The sequence below is a fragment of the Thamnophis sirtalis genome, unplaced genomic scaffold, assembly GCF_051295495.1.
Source record: "Thamnophis sirtalis isolate CommonGarterSnake01/CBP01778 unplaced genomic scaffold, rThaSir2_p1.2 scaffold_5, whole genome shotgun sequence".
Lineage (NCBI taxonomy): Eukaryota > Metazoa > Chordata > Lepidosauria > Squamata > Natricidae > Thamnophis > Thamnophis sirtalis.
Window position 1 is genome coordinate 57716067 of NW_028261385.1, and position 19824 is coordinate 57735890.

General features: G+C 38.7%; 1 protein-coding gene across 2 annotated transcripts in view; it reads right to left on the reverse strand.

Moving 5' to 3' along the window:
- Positions 1 to 19824, reverse strand: part of MARCHF3 (membrane associated ring-CH-type finger 3) — a 126123-nt gene that overhangs the window by 16324 nt on the left and 89975 nt on the right. For both annotated transcript variants that reach the window (XM_087715871.1, XM_087715872.1), the window contains exons 2-3: positions 16882 to 17125; positions 11847 to 12051 (exon numbers count right to left, since the gene is read on the reverse strand). In XM_087715871.1, coding sequence (XP_087571997.1) covers positions 11847 to 12051; positions 16882 to 17069 — 393 coding nt within the window. In that variant the 5' untranslated portion in view covers positions 17070 to 17125. The remainder of the gene's footprint in view (positions 1 to 11846; positions 12052 to 16881; positions 17126 to 19824) is intronic.

The window sequence follows — 19824 nt, forward strand, 5'->3', positions numbered from 1 at the left end:
ATAACTACCCTGTTTCCCTGAATATAAGACATCCCCGGAAAATAAGCCCAATCAGGCTTTTGAGTGCATGCGCTAAAATAAGCACTCCCCCCAAAAAATAAATACTCCCTGAAAATATTGCAACACAGCAGCTGCCATGAGGTGACTATGCTCGCTGCCTCCTGCACCTCAAAAATAATAAGACCTTCCTGAAAATAAGGCCAAATGCTTATTTTGAGGGTCAAAAGAAAATAAAACCCTGTCTTATTTTCAGGGAAAATAATAATGCCTTAGAAGACTATTTTGAAAGATCTACTCTTACCTATTGGTCAAGAACCCACACATGCACTTAGCTGTCGTTGAACTGGATTTAGAGTTAGTGATGCTTGGAATTGGCCTATTGAATCAAGAAGACCTAAACATGTTAAATTACATTCCACTGACATCAGTGAATATAATTTTGGATCCAGCATATTTGCACTGGACATTTTCATTTTACATATATGCTCCAACTCTAACAGATGTATTTTTAAAAGGATAATTTCTATGTTCATAAAACATAGTATGCCAGAATAAATCAGTTGTTGACTTAATGTGATCGCCTGGCTCACACAACACGCTAATGCAATGGCTGGGGTCCCACAATTTTTTAAAATGATCCAATCCTCCGTCAGTTTCACCTAGCATATAGTGAGAACCTAGCCGCAGCTTTCAGGCGGTTTGATTTGTAATGTTTATTCTGTTGTAATACCTCTCAGTGCTCTCGTTTCTTTTCTCTGGAATAAGTTTTTAAAAATAAAATAATAAATCTTTCAGCCTAGGCTTCAACTACCTCAGGAGAGTATAATGAAGTTATTCCCTCTTTGGTTGCAACAGGCTCAATTGCCAATTCTAGTCCATTTCAGCTCTTAAAGCCAGTGGGCCATTTCATTTTGTTGATTACATGCCTAAAATGCTTTTCCTTCAACCCTTACAGTGATCTCTTGGTGAGCTGTGTCAAAGAGTGTCAAGCCTCCAGTTGCAGTAACAGGATACTAACCTCCTGCCTCAGTGAATGGCAATAGGTTAAGGTGCCACAAAACTAATCTCAAAGGAAGCAGGGAAAACAGTTCAAAGCCTCAATATGGGAAAACAGTTGAGTGATGTTCATGTTTCAATATAACCAACTGCAGAAAATGTTCATATAGCAAGAAAGCAGCTCTTAATACTGCTGAGACTAGTGAAAGAATAATAAAGCCTTTCTGATACATTGTAAGAAGCTTGGTCAAAAAACAATGTAAGCCTTAGTTCTGCATGAATATCGCCTTACTTCAAAGGATTATTATATTGCCTTGTTTAAAACATTACATAGGTTTGTGATAGCATTCTCATTTGTTTTAATGTATTACATACTGTTTAATGCTCCAGTAATACTGGAAAAAGTGTGGGCTCATATGCTGCTAGGTTAGAACTCCTAGCATCTTTTGTGTTTAGTCATTGTGTAGTGGAGGCTACAGGCGGGAAAGCTGGACATTCATAGAAGTAAATGCAGCAGGTGAGGCATGTTGCTGCCAGAATAGTATGGCCTACCCAAAAAGCCTCCAAAACGCATTCCAATATCATGTACAGGTGATCATGTACAGTCCTCGACTTACAACAGTTCATTCAGTGACCGTTCGAAGTTACAATGGCATTGGAAAAAGTGACCCATGACCGTTTTTCACACTTAGAACCTTTGTAGGATCCCCATGGTCATGTGATCAAAATTCCGAGAGTTGGCAGCTCATTCACATTTATGATGGTTTCAGTGTCCTGGGATCCCTTTTGGAGACCTTCTGACAAGCAAAGTCAATGGGGAAGCCAGATTCCTTTAACAACCATATGATTAATTTAATAATTTCAGCGATTCACTTAAACATTGTGATTTTTTAAAAAAGTTATAAAATGAGGCAAAACTCACTTAACAAATTTCTCACTTAGGAACATAAATTGTGGTTGTAAGTCGAGGACTACCTGTACACGATTACCAAATAATAATCTAACATGAACCAACTACAGTAAGTGATTAGATTCATGCTCAACTAATACATGATTGGTTCAGTTCTGCTTAATGCAATATGCAAATCCAGCTTTTGACAGCCAAATTCTGCCTAGGTCTATTAACCATACAATATACCATTTTTAAATAATAATAATAATAATAATAATAATAATAATAGGCCCCTGGGTGGGGCCCGACTAGTAACCAATGCCAAATCCGGCGAAACAACTGGCCGCTGTGATACAATTGTACAACAACAACAACAATAATAATAATAATAATCATATATTAATTTTGAATGCCATCCTATTTTGAACGACTCTTGCACAGCTCACAACAATCAAAGAGATTGCAATAAAATCAATAAAACATAAAGGTAAAGATAAAAGAAGGAAATCACAAAATATGAATTATGGGGTGAAGAACCAGGCCTTCACGATTCTTCACGATTCTTCCAAACAATAGAATAGGGGTCATTTGGATATTGGGGACGAAGACCTTATTCCAGAGAGGAGGTGCTCTTTATAGAGAAGATATGCTTCCAGGGTCCTAAAATATAACACTGTTTAAATGAAAGAACCCGGAGCTGAAGGATTAAATTAGCAGGTAGATACTATATTTAGCTCAGGAGTCATTGGGATTATTTGGTTTGCAAATTTGCTACAGATGGCTAATTTCTGCACCTTTTTCAGTTGAAAATAAGACATGTTGTAGGTTTTATATATATACATTTGAAATCTGCTGCTGTTATTGGAATTAAAATAAAATCAGATAGTTCCTGAATATGATTTACATTTTCATAACTAACATTATGAGGGCAGAATGTACTTTCTGCTTTTTGCGTTCTGCACCCTGATGAAAAGATATTCCTTTTATAATGCTCATGAATTCTTATCTAAGTATTATAGTCTTTTAATAAGAAAAAGAAATGAAAAAACCCTCTAATCTTTCCCAATAGAACTAGGGGAAAAATTGCATTTCGTTATCATAAGGAGAACAAAATATCATTCAAAATGTTACATTGGAATTCACATTTTCCTACATCCAGTTTTACACAATTATATAATAAGCTGCTGAACTCATAACGTTATATTCGGATGATTAAAAAAGTAAATAAAATCCAAGCCTAACTCCAAAAGAATGAAGAACCTTTAATAACTGCCTGGTAGGTAAAAAGCCATGCTTTATGCTTGCTTCGACAAATGACACCAGTGTATTCTGTGATAAGATAAAAACCAGGGAAGAAGCAGCTATAAATTAAAGCTTGACATCCCACGTGTTCTGCAAGGTGAATGAATAATGAAACCAACGCATGGTCAACATTGACAATGCCTCTTAATCCATTTTCTCTGCGAAAGGAAATCCTTATCGGGGAGAAGCAATAGTGAAGTCAGAAGATCAGAAGGTAAATAGATTACAAAGATCCTCGTCTCTGAAAATGAAAGCCACATTGGACAGAAATGACTACAGTCCCCATTTTTATCAATGACTTATACTTCAGCATCATCTGAAATTTGTCATGATAGAATTATGCTGAGAACAAATAGCGATAACCTCTACATAAGCAGCCAGCTGTGCTGTTTCAGTGTCTATGCAATTAAGAATGTGTCCAGTTTGAGGAAAAACTGCCGAACAACCCAGGGCCTTTTGGTTTCTATTCATTTTTATAAACTGCAAGCTGATATTTATAGAGTTTTGCTATAATACTTTTCACTTATATTCATGTCTTACTTTGTTGCCTGCCTCCATAGGAAATTTCCTGAGGTAGCCAATTCTGGAACATATCAGCAAATCTTTTTTTGCAGATATTAAACTATTGCAAATTAATTCCCAAGTAAGCCTTTATTTAAAAAAATACAAACAGTATTGAGTATGTCCCTGAATTTGCCTGTTAACTCATTTTTACTTTTGCTTTATTTAATTTTAAGCATATAACATAAGCCAATTTTAACAGCCTACTTTTTTGCCTCTTGAGTTGAAAGAAAATTTCCTCTGTGATCACCCAGCAATACCTTCCCAGCTCTGGAAGCATTCGCTTTCCATTTGAGCTCACCCAGTTACTATTAAGACTCAAGAAATGTCACATTCCATTTGTGCAGGAGAACATTTTCATGGACAGCCAATCAGAAGGTGAAGCTGAAATAAATTAAGCTGTACATCTACTCTCACTGCAATCTTGTGTAATTTATTTATCTTGATAGGGTTTTCATGAAAAATCATATGCACTGATAATTGAGAATCTGTTTTTAACTTTTGGTTTATTAAACGATTCTTTACAGTATCCAAGCCTTGAATCATTTTCCACAATTGTAATTTCAATGTAGCTGCTCACTTAATTTGAGAGTTCATACCATGATGTAGACTTGGTTAAACACAGCTATAGCTACATCTGAACAAACAGGTCTCTGTGAAAGAGGAATAATAAAGCAGGCAATAAAATTACCTCCAGCTTCACGATCCCTCATTTACTACTGCTTTCATCAGCTAGACTAGCCCGTTGCAAGGACCATGGCAAACTATTTTATGAGGGGGGGGAGGGTAATCCAGGACTTTTTGATCTAGAACAGTGGTTCTCAACCTTCCTAATGTCGCGACCCTTTAATACAGTTCCTCATGTTGTGGTGACCCCCAACCATAAAATTATTTTTGTTGCTACTATGTAACTGTAATTTTGCTACTGTTATGAATTGTAATGTAAATATCTGATATGCAGGATGTATTTTTATTGTTATAAATTGAACATAATTAAAGCATAGTGATTAATCACAAAAACAATATGTAATTATATATTGTGAAATATTTATTTCTAATTACAAATAAATGAAATTTTGCCTTGAAGCATGGTGTAGCACAGGGGTCAGCAATCTTAAACACTCAAAGAGCCATTTGGATCTGTTTCCCACAGAAAACACTGGGAGCCACAAAACCTGGGTGGGTGTGGCCAACTCAACATCACTCCCACCCAGTCACATGACATCCCCCCCCAGACATACCTACCCAGGTTTCATGGCTCAGTGTTTTCTGTGGGAATAGGGTTTCTCACTCTTCTCTCCCCCTCCCTCTCATTTCTGTTTTTCTCTGTTTTTCCTCTCCCTTTCGCTTCTTCCTTCCTTTCTTTCTTTCCTTCCCTTTCGCTATTTCTTTTTATTTCTTTCTCATTGAATACGATAGCAAATCCAAAATGTAGTTATTAATTGTAGGACATTGCTTCTCTGTAATCTTTTCAAGGTGAACTCTAAGTTGATAGAAGCTGGCAAGATTGTACTAACAGCAATAGGATATATATTTTGATTTCTTTTGACTTTGACAATATAATATGTTATCCAAAATTATAAATAATCTTATTTTCAGACGCATTTTTTTTTGCCATCTCTGTTATTTTCTTTTAAAAATATCAGACGCTTCCAATTTGTGCTTTCTGGCAAACTGCAGTTTTCTTGGCTAGAGATCTAGCTTGCCATCGCTTTCGTCATAGATCTGAGAAAGTTAGTTTCTTTCTTTCTATCTTTTCTCTTCCTTTCTTTCCCCCTGATTTGTTTCCCTCTCTCTAATTCTCTCCCTTCAGCTCTCTTTCATTTATTTCTCCCTCTCACCCTTCTCCCTCTAATTTGTTTCCCTCTATTTTCCCTCTCTCCCATTCTTTCCTTCCAGCTCTCTTTCATTTTTCTCTATCTCTCTATCTCTTTCTCCCCTTTTTTCTTTCATCTGTTTCTTGCACATGCAAGCAAAATACCCTTGTGGGCCGGGATCACGCTGGCGGGGACAGTGACTCCTTCTACTGCCACTACTGAGAAGTGAGTAGCTGGCTGCGGCTGCACAGGAGAGCCATGCTGTGCAGGAGACTCCTCAGCGCCAGACTCAGGTCAGCACCAGCCGCGGTACCCTTTGTGTTGGCTCAGGAAAGAGTTGGAGCAGCCGTCTCTGGATGCAGAGAGGGAAGAGTTCCAGAGCCCTGCACAAGTAGAGCCCTGTGCAGTACAGGAAAATTGGAGCTCTTCCCTCCCTACACCCAACCACCTGCTGCTGCTGCTCCCCATTCCCCTCCTTCCTGAGCCAACACGAAGGGGACCGCGGCTTGCACTGACCTGAATCTGGTGCTGAGGAGTCTCCTGCACAGCATGGCTCTCCTGTGCAGCCGCAGCCAGTTACTCACCTCATTGTGCAGTGGTAACAATGGGAGGAGAGTTATTGTCCCCTCCGCCTTGATCCTGGCCCACGAGTGTATTTTGCTTGAGCACGCAAGAGAAGAGATGAGCACAAGAAAAGAGCTGAAGCTCTTCCAGACACTGAGTTGCCTGCGAAGGACGCAGAATAGCAAAAGCAGGAGAGAGGGTTGTGCCTTCTCAGGGCGGAGAGCAGATTGCGTGATTGGGTCAGCAGGGAACTGCAGGAGAGGGACCAAAGAGCTGCATGTGTACACTGTAGCATGGGTAACAGTCTTAATAGGGAATCTCAGCATATGCGCATCCCATGTTCCTTTATTTTATTTTATTTTCCCAGCCTTGTTTTATGCCTCAGAAATGGTACCTCTTGGCTTCTGTAGATCTGCCCATCAACCTCCATCACTCAGAGCGAGCTGCTTTCCCAGCATCCTCTGCGCTGCACGTGTCTCTCTTTTCCCCCTCCTCGCCTCCATTCCGGCTCCTACTTTCCCACCCACCCACCACACACACACACACTGATCTTGGGCGCTCGGTCGCCTTCGGCAAGAGGAGCAGCAAAAGCCCCTCCCCTACCGGCGCAAACTTCCAAACTCGCAGATTTGCAACCAGTAACCCCCTCCTCCCCCTCCCCCGTCCCCAGTCCGGTCTCCTTTCCCTTCTTCTCTGTTCGGTTTCCTGCTAATGGTCTCCCCCATAGATCCCGGCAGAACTAAGCAGAACCGGCTCAGTGGAGCCAGGCCTGTGCTGGGGGGAGGGGGGAAAAGCGATGTCTGGTGGAGACTCGGGGCCGCCGCAGCCTCTCCTCAGCTGTTGCCCTTCTCATTGCCCAAGCCTCCCTTTTTGATGCAGTTCAGCCCCGGCGAAGGCATGCACCCTGTAGGAGCTCCTGGGCAGAAGCAGTCACTGAAAAATGCCCGCATGGGAGGCCGGCCGGACTGGCCTGCTGGGAAGCCCATCAGTCTTCTGGCACCTCTCCTGCCGTGCGGGGCACCCGAGTCGCTCCTTCCCTTTGGGCTGGCTTCTCGCCAGCCTCCCTGCGAGAGGCTCCTCGGCGACCCCTGTGAAAAGGTTGTTCGACCCCCAAAAGGGGTCATGACCCACAGATTGAGAACCGCTGATCTAGAAATATTGATGCCATTGGTGCCTTTTCTGCTATAATGTGTTTGTTTTCTGTTTGTTTGTTTGTTTGTTTTGCTGCCTGTCTCACTCTGAAAAGTACCTCTGGGTGGCTTACAATTAAATGACAAGCCATTAGCAAAATCCAACAAAGATCCAAAAGCGGATGGCCCACTTCCAACTGTAAATAACCAATGGTCTATGACAATTTACCACAGCCAACTCACCATGGGACAACAGTTACACTAATATCAAAGAAATGGTGGAGCAGAATAATTAAAGAAAGGATGCAAAAGGAGGGACAGAATGAAATGTAAATGAAATTTTTATTTTATTTTAAATAATTAAATTGAATTGTTAAATTGTCCTATGGTGAATTGTCCCATGATGACTTGGCCGTAACGAGTTGCCCCATTTCAAATAACCATTCCTGGCAATGATACCTGTAACAAGGTACAGTAATGCCAAAATGACACATGTGTGTAATTTAAAAATGCCATGACTATTTACCATATTTGTCAAGAATGTCTGACAGAAGAATGTAAGTTGCAGCATTTCTCTGATTTACATCATCAAACATATGCTGTCATATCCTTGCTTCTCTTTCCCCTCTGGATGCCTATGATTTCTAGAAAATATGGTATATCATCAAGCTTTTTTTTAATCTGTCAAATCCTGTTTTTGTGAAGAACTTAGAGCATTATATTCATCTACTCATGAAATGGTGAAAGCACATAGACCTCCCTCAGAATCATACTTGTCATGAAAGGGTAGCCCTTTCAAAGTTATGATGGATCTCCCCCAAAGTTAGTTATCACCTGTCCACAAAATTATGGCTGCTACCCCACGCCCATTGAATTTTCAGTGCTTGATAAGCAATTCACATTTATTATTATAGTGTCACATAGTCACGTGACTGCAATTTCTGCCTTTTTTGCTGGTTTCCGGCAAAAAACACCCATTAAAAAGAATGAATTTGCTTAATAACCACATGGTAATGCTTAACTGTGGTGACTTGCTTTGCAACTGTCATAGAAACAGTGGAAAGATCTAGTCAGGTCATATGTGACTGGCATAATTACCTCAATGACTTATGACCAAAATTCTGGGTTCAATTGTGGTTGCTAAGTGAGGACTACCTGTAGTTTTCTAATTAAAGTTTAGAAAACTGAGACTTCATTGTACACGATAAAGTCAGTATTGGCCCAGTAGATACCTTTCAGAAGGTGTTTCCTTTATTGGAAGCTGGAAACTCAGTATCTACCAAATGCCTGAATTCTTTTTCTTCCCTCCTATCTATTCCTCTTATGTAAGTGTCATTTCTTCTAGATTTTAAGCCTTAAGACCTCTTAATCATTTCTGACAAGGGAAAAAGAAAACCAGGATTCATTTTATACCAGTGGAACTTGGAATGGGTACTATTCTGTCTCTCTCTGAAGTACAATGGACAATCACCTGAGAAAACTATACCAGAATACTATAGAACACACATGAACCCCTATGAATCAAAAAGACCCAAGAGTCAACCTGAAAGAAAGAGGTGTTTTGAAGTGGTCATTGATTTCCTCCCAAGATGAGCTGAGGCAGCTATGTGGTGATGACCACATAAACCTAAATGAATTAATTAAATAAATGTTGTATGTATAGTCCTCTATGTGCCCATAAGAAATGCAATGAAGACTAAAACTAAACCTATCAATATCAGCTCTTTTCCCTTGATTCTGGATCAATGACAGAGCCAAGAAAAAGTTGAAAGAATTTTTGGAGGATTTGGAAAGGAAGGTCAAGGAAATTGTATATAGGCAGTGTTTTCATCAATCAGTTTCTTTTCATTGCTCAGTTTCAATTATCCAGGGTGATGGGGCAAGAAAACAGGATTCTAGAAGTCAACAAATGGCTACACAAACAGAAAGGTTGGATTGCTTGTGCAATCCTCACGGAGGGCTTCTGGAAATTAATGGACAACTTACAAAAACTGGGAAATGTTTTGGACACTCTAATCAGGGAGGCATTAAACAAAAACAAAAGTGGAGTGACAAAAGTCTTGAATTGAATATCTACCCAAGGACAGGGTCAAGAAAGCAGAACACAAAAAAGTAGGATGCTGGGATGGAATCTCAGAGCTTCTTAGGACAAGACTTCAGAATACCAGTAGGTGGTACTCAAAACGTCCTATATTTTAGCATTAAAGCAAAAAAATATGGGAATAAAAAGGGAAAACCAATGTTCTTAATTCAGGAAGACAAATGCAATGAGATAAGCATCATTGAAACTTGTTGGGATGATACTCATAACTGGCATATAGCTCTGAAAGTACATTAATTGGAAATGGAAGAGCAGCATAGACAAACAGAAGATACTATTCAGAAATTATAGAAATTCTGTCACAAAAGGTAACAGATTGAACTGAGACTTGCAAGAGATACCAAAACTAACAAGTAGAGCATTTTTTGGTCATATTAGAAAATGCAGGTCCATTGCTAAGAGAAAGTGGTGAAATGTGTGGATGACGGTGAGAAGCAGGACTTCCCAAATCCCATTTTATAGCCACCTTCTTTGAGAAGGAAAATGGAGCTGTGGGTAGCAATTTTTATGCTACTGGGGGAACAAGGAGTCAGCTTTGAACATAGAAAGACAGAATAATAAAGAACAGAATTTGTCTCCAGAGTCATATGGATTATATCCTGCGGTAGTTAAATAATTAGCAGAATTGATTATAGAACTGTTCTCAGTAACCTTTGAAAACTTCATGTCTACACTGAGCAAAGTCCTTGAACAGAATATCAAGCAACCTGTTTGTGAGAGCTTGAATTGGCATGTTACAATTAAACAGGAGTCAATACAGTTTATCAAAACCAGTGCCTGACTAATATAACCGCCTTCAATAGAATTTCTAATTTAATAATTCACAGGAAGGCCACAAAGTATACTTGGACCTCAATAGAACCTTCATCAGCTAGACATCAATGAGTAAAACATGAAGTGGGTGATATTAGTTAGATGAATTCACAATTACCTGCATGATTGAACCTAAGGAATTCTCATTAATAGCATCCCTTCAGATGGTAAGCACTGAGTGACTCTAACAGTTAGACATATAAAGATCTGCATATGGATAACAAAAATGTAGGGGATAAATAGGATGGATAGACACTTGCCTGGCAGAAATACATCTGGCTATCTTCGTCAACCAGAAATTAAATGTGAGTGAGCAGTGTAATTTAACTTCTAAAACCGCAAATGCTATATTAGGATATAATAACAGAAGTAAAGAGTCCAGGAGGTAACTATGCCACAGGATATAACTGTTCCACTCTACTCTGCCCTGGTCAGAATCTACTTGAAATGCTGCATATGAATCTGGGCACCAGAGTTTTAAAAAATGGACAAAATGGAACAAATTTGGAGGGGACTCACAACAGCAAAGAATCACGAAGAGCAGTTAAAAAAATCTAGATATGTTTATAATAGCAATTTTCAAACATCTGAAGGGCTGTCACACTGGAGTGAACATCCTCTTTTGCCCTTATCAGTTAAAATATAAAGAAGGAGATTCAGGTTAGGCATCAAGGGGACCTTTCTGAATGAATGATCTATCAGCCAGGGGACAGGCTGCCATATGAGGCAGTGAGTTCTCCTTCACTAAGCCCTGAAACAGATGGCGGATGTCAGAGATGATCTGATGGCTCCTGAACTGAATGAAAAGTTGACCTAGAGACTTCTAAAATCCCTTCAGTTCTATGATTCTAACCAGTGGGATAGTACTGGTTGAAACAAAATAAAATACATAGCTTTATCTTGTCAGCTTCACGACTAATTTTTCATAACTTGTAGAAAGATAATATATTATTCAGAATTCTCACAATCCACTGCTTTATGTTGATTTTAAAGTGACCTGTAATATGTACTGTATTTCAAAAGAAAACAAAAAGCTTTTAATGCAGCAGTCAAGTGAGTATATTGCCATTTTATATACAGCTCAATTTATTTAAATCACTTATTTAAATTACTGCACCTAGAATGAGCAAATAGAATAAAACAACTGGCTTATATGACACTCTTTGGCAACTAAGAGATTCAACAAAAATATTTAAAATGTGGAAAAAAAACACCACCTGTCAGTTCAGTAGATTTTAAAAATAATTTCTTAGCATGTATTTATAATACACACTAGCATTTCTATTAATGTGGTATAAATTTATTTCCTTTTAAAACACTAAATCAAAGAATATTACATGTATCCTAAATATTTTCTGCTATAGTTAAATAAAGGTACATAAAACCCAAGGCATCAATTCCACTTTAATCATTCATAGGCTTAGCTAAAAACTGAAAGGATTCATAACTGAATTTTACTCGTATTTTTATATAACTCAATTTTTTACTTGTACTCTGAGTCATTTAGACAGTGAGGTGGGCAGTGTGTAAATGTAATTAATAAACAAATCTCTTCTTGCTGTCCTTCTGCTCCTCCTTTTTGACCCTAAACTTTCCAGATTACAGATTTTCCTTTGCTTGCGGTACAGTATAAAAACATCCATAATTAAAAGCTTTTCTCAATTACTGACCTCGACCAACGGCCTTGGTTTGCGCTCTACTGTAAACTTGAAGTGGCAAAGTTCACAGTAATTGGTATTTGAAGATGAGAGCCAGTGTTCCAGGCAGCTACGATGAATAGTCCCCAAGGTTCCAGTACATTCACAAGGAGAAAGCAGGTCTTCTTGACTGCTGCCTTCGTGGCAAATCCTGCACATTGGTCGGTCATTGAAAGGACTGAAAAAAAAGGATTAAGTTGGTGCAGGAGTCATACATTGAAGGAACATCAAGGTTATTTGGTTATTTCAAGGTTAATTGTACTGTATACAGTACAATTCATTGCTGTGCATAATCTCTTTCCATCTACCTACACTGTAATCTTACCATAGTAGAAGAATTAACAAGGCAGCCCCATTCTTTATGAACACTCAATCAAGTTATATAAAGAAGCAATCCTTAAATTTTATTAGTTAATGTGATCTGGGCAACATTCAATACTGCTCCCAAATGAGTCACCACATATGCAGTATATTGTGGCGTGAAACAGAGGGGGAGGGGAGGAAGGAGTGGGGAGAGAGATGTTCCTTGATTCTCTAATACATTTGTGCCAATATCTTCACCTTGGAATCTAGCCAAAATTGCTACAACTGGGAAAACTTCTTTCATCAGTCTACCAAAAGTTCTACTTTGTCCCATCCCCCATTCTGAGTTTTCAGTATTCTCTACATTTTTTTCTCTTTTGTAGCCTCTTTACAATTCATGTCTGCCATTTCCTCTGGATTATATCTCATGATTTGCAACTTTAGTTTGCACTCAGAGCTTAAACCAGAGTTTCTTGAATGAAATGTTATGGGAAACTGCTTTAACAAATTCCAGAAGTATTATATTAAGATACAAGGAGAAATGAAGGTGAAGAGTGCAAAAACTCTGTTTCAAACTTTATTATGGCAGATGACCCCTTCAGAAATCCAACATATAAAACATTTAACAATCTACTTTATTAAACTAAAATTGTTAACATTTGGGATGAGCCAACTTCGGATATAGCAGTTGTTTATTGGATGCGGTGGCTCAGTGGCTAAGACGCTTAGCTTGTCAATCAGAAAGGTTGGCAGTTCGGCGGTTCAAATCCCTAGTGCCATGTAACGGCGTGAGCTCCCGTTACTTGTCTTCTGAAAACCTAGCAGTTTGAAAGCATGTAAAAATGCAAGTAGAAAAATAGGAACCACCTTTGGTGGGAAGATAACAGCATTCCATGCCCCTTCAGCGTTTAGTCTTGTCAGCCACATGACCATGGAAACATCTTCGGACAGTGCTGGCTCTTCAGCTTTGAAATGGAGATGAGCACCACCCCCTAGAGTCGGGAACGACTAGCACATATATGTGTGAGGGAAACTTTACTTTTTTATTGTACTGCTATTAATTACACAGCCCCATCAGAAATGTAAGAAAACCAAAACTGTCTGTGACAGATGAATCTCTTTAGGGATGCAATTGCTTAAATTGAAATGGATCATTTTATACAACAGATAATCCTATGAAAAGATGTCTTGAGAATGAAGCTCTTTTCTTCTATACTGCAACTCCTATTGCAGTCTTTCACACAGCTTTTTCTTGGAAACCAGCTTCTGATTTTAAAGCGTAATAGTTAATTGATTAGCTGTAGCTGTTCATTCTCACACCTATTTTTCACAGTCTCTTTCCTTCTCTCTCTGGTGTATATCTAGAGCATATTTATATGCATGCTCAAGATTTGTTTGCTTGAACGGATGAAGTATTTTCAATCTATGTATTCATTTCTTCATCCATTGCGATTAGTTTTATTTAAGAAAAATCTATTAAAATTACCAGAAATATCGAAAACAAACATTTCAAATAAAATCTAAATCTGGCTCCCTTGAAATGGTATTAAATATCCTCTCTGGTGTACATGCAGCTTTACTGCTTCTTCAGATTATCGCATGCAGAGCAGTGGTGGGTTTAAAAATTTTTTAGAACCTTTTCTGTAGGTGTGGCCTGCTTTGTGGGAGTGGCTTGCCAGCCATGTGACTGGGTGGGAGTAGCTTGCCAGCCATGTGACTGGGTGGGCATGGCCAACTTGTAAAATGTGGTGAAACTCACTTGCTTAGCAACCAAAATGTTGGCTCAGAAACTCTGACATTGAAGCGTGCAAGTCTTAAAGCTGTCAAGTTACAAGACCTTTGTACCGTTAACCCTTTGGGAAAAAAAAACCAGGGTGTTCAAACTTGACAGGGGTGTTAAGACTTGTGGACTTCAACTCCCAGAATTCCTCCTCTCGCTTTTCATCTTGATGATGTGCAGATGGGCAGGGGGAGGGAGCTGGAATCGGTTCTAAACGGCACTGTAGATTTCTGGAACCTCTTCTATAGAAGAAGTTAGAACTGGCAGGAACCCACCTCTGGTGCAGAGTGACCATGTGCCTGCTCTAGGCAGAAGTCCTGTGGATGTTAGGTTTAATTTGCTGCTCTACATAGTCAGCCTACTTTCTCCTCATGCTAGTTTCATACTACATTCATCACAATGGCTCCTCTCTCTTTTTCCAATCTACATGAGTTATCTTTTTTTCCACATGGCACCAGTTTCCCTTCGAGAATTGGAGCAATGTCTTTGCTGAGACAAGCGTATCCTCTCTAGAACTTGGGGATAACGAAGAGAGAACTAGATAGGAGGTGCAAAGCTGTCAACCAGAAGGAAAAAGCTGAGACCAAATATTTGGCGCAGGCACCCTTCACATTCAAAAGTGAGAAATGAGCAGCACGAAGTCTGCTACTACATAAGGACAGGTGAGATTTTAAACCTTCGGGCTGCTATAAATAGCAGGCTGCCTTGAAAGATTCTGTATTAGCCGATTGTCTATATTTCACTTTTGTTTGTAAAAGTGACTTTTACAAAAGCCTTGCTTCTGTTGCCAGCTGAGTAAGGAATGCTGAGTAAGTTTCTTCAGAGAGATGTACTACTGTCTCTTGGGTGACAGTTCCTGTGTTTAAAGGAAACAGTGTTCTGCCCTTATTTTTGAAGGACCCCAAAGTATACTTTGTGGAAAGCCATCTTAGGATTCTTCACTGTATTCATATGTGATAGGCTGCTTTTCCAGGTCCTTAGGTTCTTGTAAGATCTCCAAAAGAAAATAAAACTGAAGAAGATAGTTGTAGGCGATTTGTTGCACAAAGCACATGCAACATTAACTTACAAAAAATAAACCCAAGGCCCATTATCACCTGCAACATTTCTTCAAATTCTTCTTCAGGAAAAGAAACTTGGGACTTTATTCTTTAGCCTATTTATTTAAGTTTAAAAATCTTTCTCCCAAGTTAAATTGTTAAAATTGATTTGATTGAACACCAGTAATTTATAAGTGAGGACTGGCCTGTAGTGTTCCATTTGCTTTCCTTATAAAATAACTGAAGCATAATATATTTGATTTGATCCTATAGCAAGGCAATCAAACTGGGATATTTCTGTTTAAATCCTATTTATTCTTTCCTTAAACATGATCATGGGTATATCTCAATGACTGGTTTATTCATTATCTCAAAATTATTCAAATTAATATTTAATATTTGATACTGCCTATCTCAATACTTCCATTTTAGGCAGTATGATACAAAATTGCCTTCCCTAATGTGGGAATCCAAGCATAGCATTATCCAAAATATCAGGACGAGAGCAAGTTGGTATTCTAGTTGCAGCATTGGGACTTGAAGGTTAATATCGCTCTCAACTATGTATCAGAGTGTCCTTCCTTTAAACCTCTCAGCCCTAACGTATCTCACAGAGTAGTTCTGACAAGACTGAACAGAATCCTGCGTGTGCTGCTCTTAAGAAAAAGGAGAAACCAACACAAAAACAAATGCACAAATTTCAGAAATTTACTGTTAGAAATGGTGTTTATTCTAAGACAGACCTATCATGGTGATCTGCAATTGAAACTTTAGCTTTTTATATAAGTAATTTAAACTTTCTGTAGAAACTTCCAATAATCTGTTTTTATAAAGAAAAAGCACATCAACATATTATGTATATTTTATTAACACATAACATGTATGCGCACGCACACACCTGTGCTGAGTTAGGAAAAGGAATACCTTTTTCTAACAATCCAATATGGTTTGTTGCAATTCTGGTGGAATTGGCTAATGGTGTAACAGGCAATATATATGGCATGGTACATTTAACATTCTTTTTTTGTGTGATATAAATGCATTAAAGTTAACTTAAAGAGTAAAAACCCATGAATGACTCAATAATATTAAGAGAAAATAAATATTCCAATCTGGAATCTTTCAGATGTACTGCATTACAATGCCCATCAGTCCCAGCCAGCATGCACACCACCATAAATTAACAGTAATATAACTTCCAGCTGTCAGACCTATTCCTGAAGCACATTTGAGAAAAACCATGTAGCCAGTGATTACTGTGTCAAAGAGTTAAGAGGCTCCCTGGCTGTAGAAATATAAGGCAGACATGAAAGAATGAAAAAAAAGAAGCTCTATAACACTCCGAAGCTGGATGAAAGAGGACCTAAGAATCTCCTTCTGTCAATCACTCATACAGAGGCACACAGTTTGCAATGAGGAGCATGCACAAGTCAGCAGGATGTCACTTCTAAAGTTTTCTTTTCCAAATCGGAAGGATTTGTTGCATCTTATTCACTTTATAACCCGCCTCTCCCAGCTATTTCCCCACCTTTTCCTGCACCGAATGAGAACAAGCAAGTTTACGCATTAAAGACAGTCACAAAGTTATTGTCAGCTTCCAAAATTCATTCTGAATTCAAAAGAGGAAATCTCTAAGAGCGCAAGTTGTGCATGGAGTCTGCTCAGAGTTACGGAAACAGGAGCGTGCAGAAGAGTAGCCTCTAATCTAACCAGGATAAAAACAGACTGTGCTTAGCCTGGCCTTAAAAATAAAGTCCCAAGTAGGACTACAAAGGCTCAGATCTTGCAACCAACATCCCCTCCGTACTTTGCCCTTACTCCTCCAGCAAAGCTGAATAGGCAACCAGACATGTCTTTTGAGTTTGATACGACTGACTGACCGTACCTCTGCGTGGTAAGAGTCCGTACTACAGTTGATAGCAGCTGTCCGTCCTTGGCCGAAACTTGCATGACATACTGCGGCTGTCCATTCACAAGGCTGCTACAGTCCTCCACAGTCTTTACCACAGGAGTGGCTGGGCTGGTGCAGTCTGGTAAGACTTCGGGCAGGTGACTGCAGCGGCTGGTTGTCATGGTAACAGACAGCAATTACTCTGCTAATGGCTTCCACATTCATACAGGATTTCCATCTAGGAAAAAAGATTAGAAAACCATTTATTGAAGAGCAGGTTTCAAAGACTGAATACAGACCACCTGCATCTTTATTCATTAATATTCAGCAGAACTAAAAAACAGCATCATTTCTTGTTATAGCTTTTTTTTTTTTTTTGGTAAAGCACAAAAGGGGAAAAGCAAAGATTGATAACAATGCAGAGAGCACCGAGAATGTACAACACTGTCTTATTGATTTTCTAGGAAAATGAGAGATTTTCTCTCTTTAGGAAAAAAAAAAGACTCATGTTCCTATTATTGGTGGGGGATGGGCAGCTTTGAAATGTGGTCTTGAGAAATTGCATCTCTATGAAGCAAGTGTGTTGTTTGTTTCTTTATGTCTCTCCACAATCATCAATGTTTTGATAATAAATGGGAAGTCTGTTTTCACTGCTTCCCCTTCATCCCCTCCCCGCCCACCTGTCTACCACTACAAAATACTTCTTGCTTGTTGCACAGGGCAAAGCAGATTTTGCTTTTGATCCTGTCAATTCGATCCAAGCCTCTCTTCAAAAAGTTATGCCTTTCACGAGAAAGAGGACAAGAAACTTACGATCTCTCTCAGGGAACCATCCATTATTGCTAAGTGCATTACATCATCAAGCATGGAGCAAAACACCAAAATTAACGTTTAATGAGAGAAAGGCAGTTGACCACCTCAAAGTAGGAATAATATATGTTACAAGTGAAAATTGAGGAGAGAGGGGGAAAAAACTAATAGTCCACGGGATTAGCTTTTTACAAATAAACATGTTCCCAGCAGAATAATATGTAAATATGAGAACTAATTTATCAGGAAAATTCTGTTCTCACTCTCAGTCAAGGTATTAGTGAGGGTGTTAGAGTTTCTCAAGATCTTAATGGAGCTAAGTGTGAGACAAGAATTGTGCTTATTACTATTTGCCAAACAGTGAAAGAGAAAACACAGGGATATTGTTATCTTTTTAAATTATTCAATAATTTCATTTATTTCAAAAATGGTACATGTCGCAGCATGCCACAACTGGCAGCCAGCATAAAATGGAACAGTTTTCAGAGTCCTCCTTCACAGATCAATGCAATATCTTAATGTATTGTTTCCCAAAATATAAAAAGGAGTCTTTTATTTTATGGGATTTTGCTAAAAATGTGATCTATCTATGATGCAGACCATCTATCACAGATGCAGACTACAATTCATCACTGATCACCTTCTGAACATGATACCATATATTCCAGTGCTCTTCATTACAGTGAATGCACACCTGATTTTTAGGAAAGATTAGCTGACTCTGTTTGGAATAAAGTTTATTGGGCCTGACAGAGCACCAAAAAAGGAATTTTGGATTTGCTCACTCTTTTCTTTTTCTCGATTCTCCTTTCTCTGCCTCCTGATGACAAGTAGTAAAAAGCTATGAAATTTGAACTGATCACATCTTGGTCATTTCACTTTATTAGCTTGATGTAATTGGCTGAATTATCAAATATAAATGCTCAAGGGGACTGGCATATACCCAATGTACATTCAAAGCCATGATACAGCACCCTAAATATCAATTCCATTGGTTTTTTTTAAAAAAAAATCTGTGTAATCTCAAAACATGGAAAGATTGAGGTCAACCTTGGATTAGCTTCCTTTGATTACTGGGGCCACAATCATATAATCACATTATTGGGCACCCTTGCAGAAACATTAGTGGAGGTCAGAATGTCTATATAACATGAACGATGGTTCATGTGTTTGCATGCTTACAAAATATTAAAGAAAAGAATAGATGTTTGAGAACTTATTTTAGTGGTTGTTTTAGCCTTGAAGAAAGTGGATATTCTCCAGAGAATCTGAGCACTACCAAGGTATTACTGTGTGGTAGTGCCAAGGCTCCGAGGACGAAGAAAAGGAGTAGCAATCCTGATCCTCACTTCCAATAAAACAGAACAAATAACACATTCTGGTAACATTAATACTAAAGGGAATGCAAGAGAATGCAGACTTAACAGAACAGTCTCATCTCCTACAGCACATGGACATGGATTATGAGCTACATTTTAGTTTTGAAATACATGCTGGGACTGTTCAGCGAGCATATGCAGCAGCACAGTAGCTGCCTCATTAAACTTAAATAGCCTAGACAGTGCTGTGCTTACAGATCCATGCTATAGAATTCTACATTTTCTTGCTTGCTGCTTCACTGACCTCATTATGTACAGCAGCAAGATTATAATTCTGCAGAAAGTGACCATCCGTGGTTTTACAAAGGTTTCCGTCAATCAGTGAGGAGTGTTTCTTAACCACCAAATGATGCAGCTAAGAGCAAAACATTAAATGCACCCAATTCTCTTACAGTGGCTGCTAATTAAAAATAATAAAAGTTCTGAGCCCACCCAGCATGCCACATTTAAAACATATTTGTAACATATTAAAAATAGTTAAAAAAATTTAAAACTGCCATTTATCCTATTATAGATGTAGAAGATTTGACGGGCAAGAAAAGAGCACGACTGCTGAAAAAGTTCATGGGTGACATGACATTTCAAACCAGATCAACGCCAGAACTCTGATTGGATTAACAATCCTTCTTTTCCTTCTTCTTTCCTATCCTAGGTCAACCAAGCGAGAATTGTAAAATGAACACCAATCTCAAACATTTTTTTTTAAAAAAATCAGCAATGACAGAAACTCTATAATGCAATTCGCTGA